Source organism: Eimeria mitis, genomic scaffold (assembly GCF_000499745.2).
Source record: "Eimeria mitis Houghton genomic scaffold, Emh_scaff192, whole genome shotgun sequence".
Lineage (NCBI taxonomy): Eukaryota > Apicomplexa > Conoidasida > Eucoccidiorida > Eimeriidae > Eimeria > Eimeria mitis.
This window is the reverse complement of record NW_013570241.1, coordinates 25,670-26,205: the sequence shown is the minus strand read 5'-3', so window position 1 is coordinate 26,205 and position 536 is coordinate 25,670. Positions and strand designations below refer to the sequence as shown.

The 536-nt window shown below is 57.8% G+C and overlaps 1 protein-coding gene across 1 annotated transcript in view; it reads left to right on the top strand.

The window, feature by feature from the left end:
* EMH_0002720 (uncharacterized protein) overlaps positions 1-536 on the top strand; it is a gene marked incomplete at both ends in the record, with an annotated part of 8,092 nt that overhangs the window by 2,097 nt on the left and 5,459 nt on the right. Inside the window, one exon of the mRNA XM_013496111.1 lies at positions 3-218. Within this exon, the coding sequence (XP_013351565.1) occupies positions 3-218 (216 nt within the window). The remainder of the gene's footprint in view (positions 1-2; positions 219-536) is intronic.

The window sequence follows — 536 nt, the reverse complement described above, 5'->3', positions numbered from 1 at the left end:
TTACCCTAGACACACTGCAGCAGCAGCTGCAGCAGCTGCAGCAGCAGCAGCAGCAGCAGCAGCAGCAGCATGTGCTGCAGCAGCATGAAGAAGGATATGATTGGTGGTTTGAGGGGGGCTGGCTTCGTGCTGCAGCAGCAAAGCTGCTGGTGCTGCCGCTGCGGCGTGCTGCAGTTGAGTTTATGTATGCTGGGGTGTATAGGCAGCTAGCAACGGCGGTTTGGTGCTGCTGCTGTCTGCTGCTGTTTATCATTGTCTTTCTCCTTGTCTGCTGCAACATATGTGACTGGGATGCACTTGCTGCTGACGCTGCTGCTGCTGCTGCTGCTGCTGCTGCAGCAGCAAACAGCCTCAAACAGAAACTCCTAGGCACGCAGCAGCACAGCAGAAGCAGCAGCAGAAGCAGCAGCAGAAGCAGCAGCAGAAGCAGCAGCAGAAGCAGCAGCAGAAGCAGCTGCAGCAGCAGCGGATACAGCAGCAGCAGCTGCAGCAGCAGCAGCAGCAGCAGGAGCAGCAGCAGGAGCAGCGACAAACAG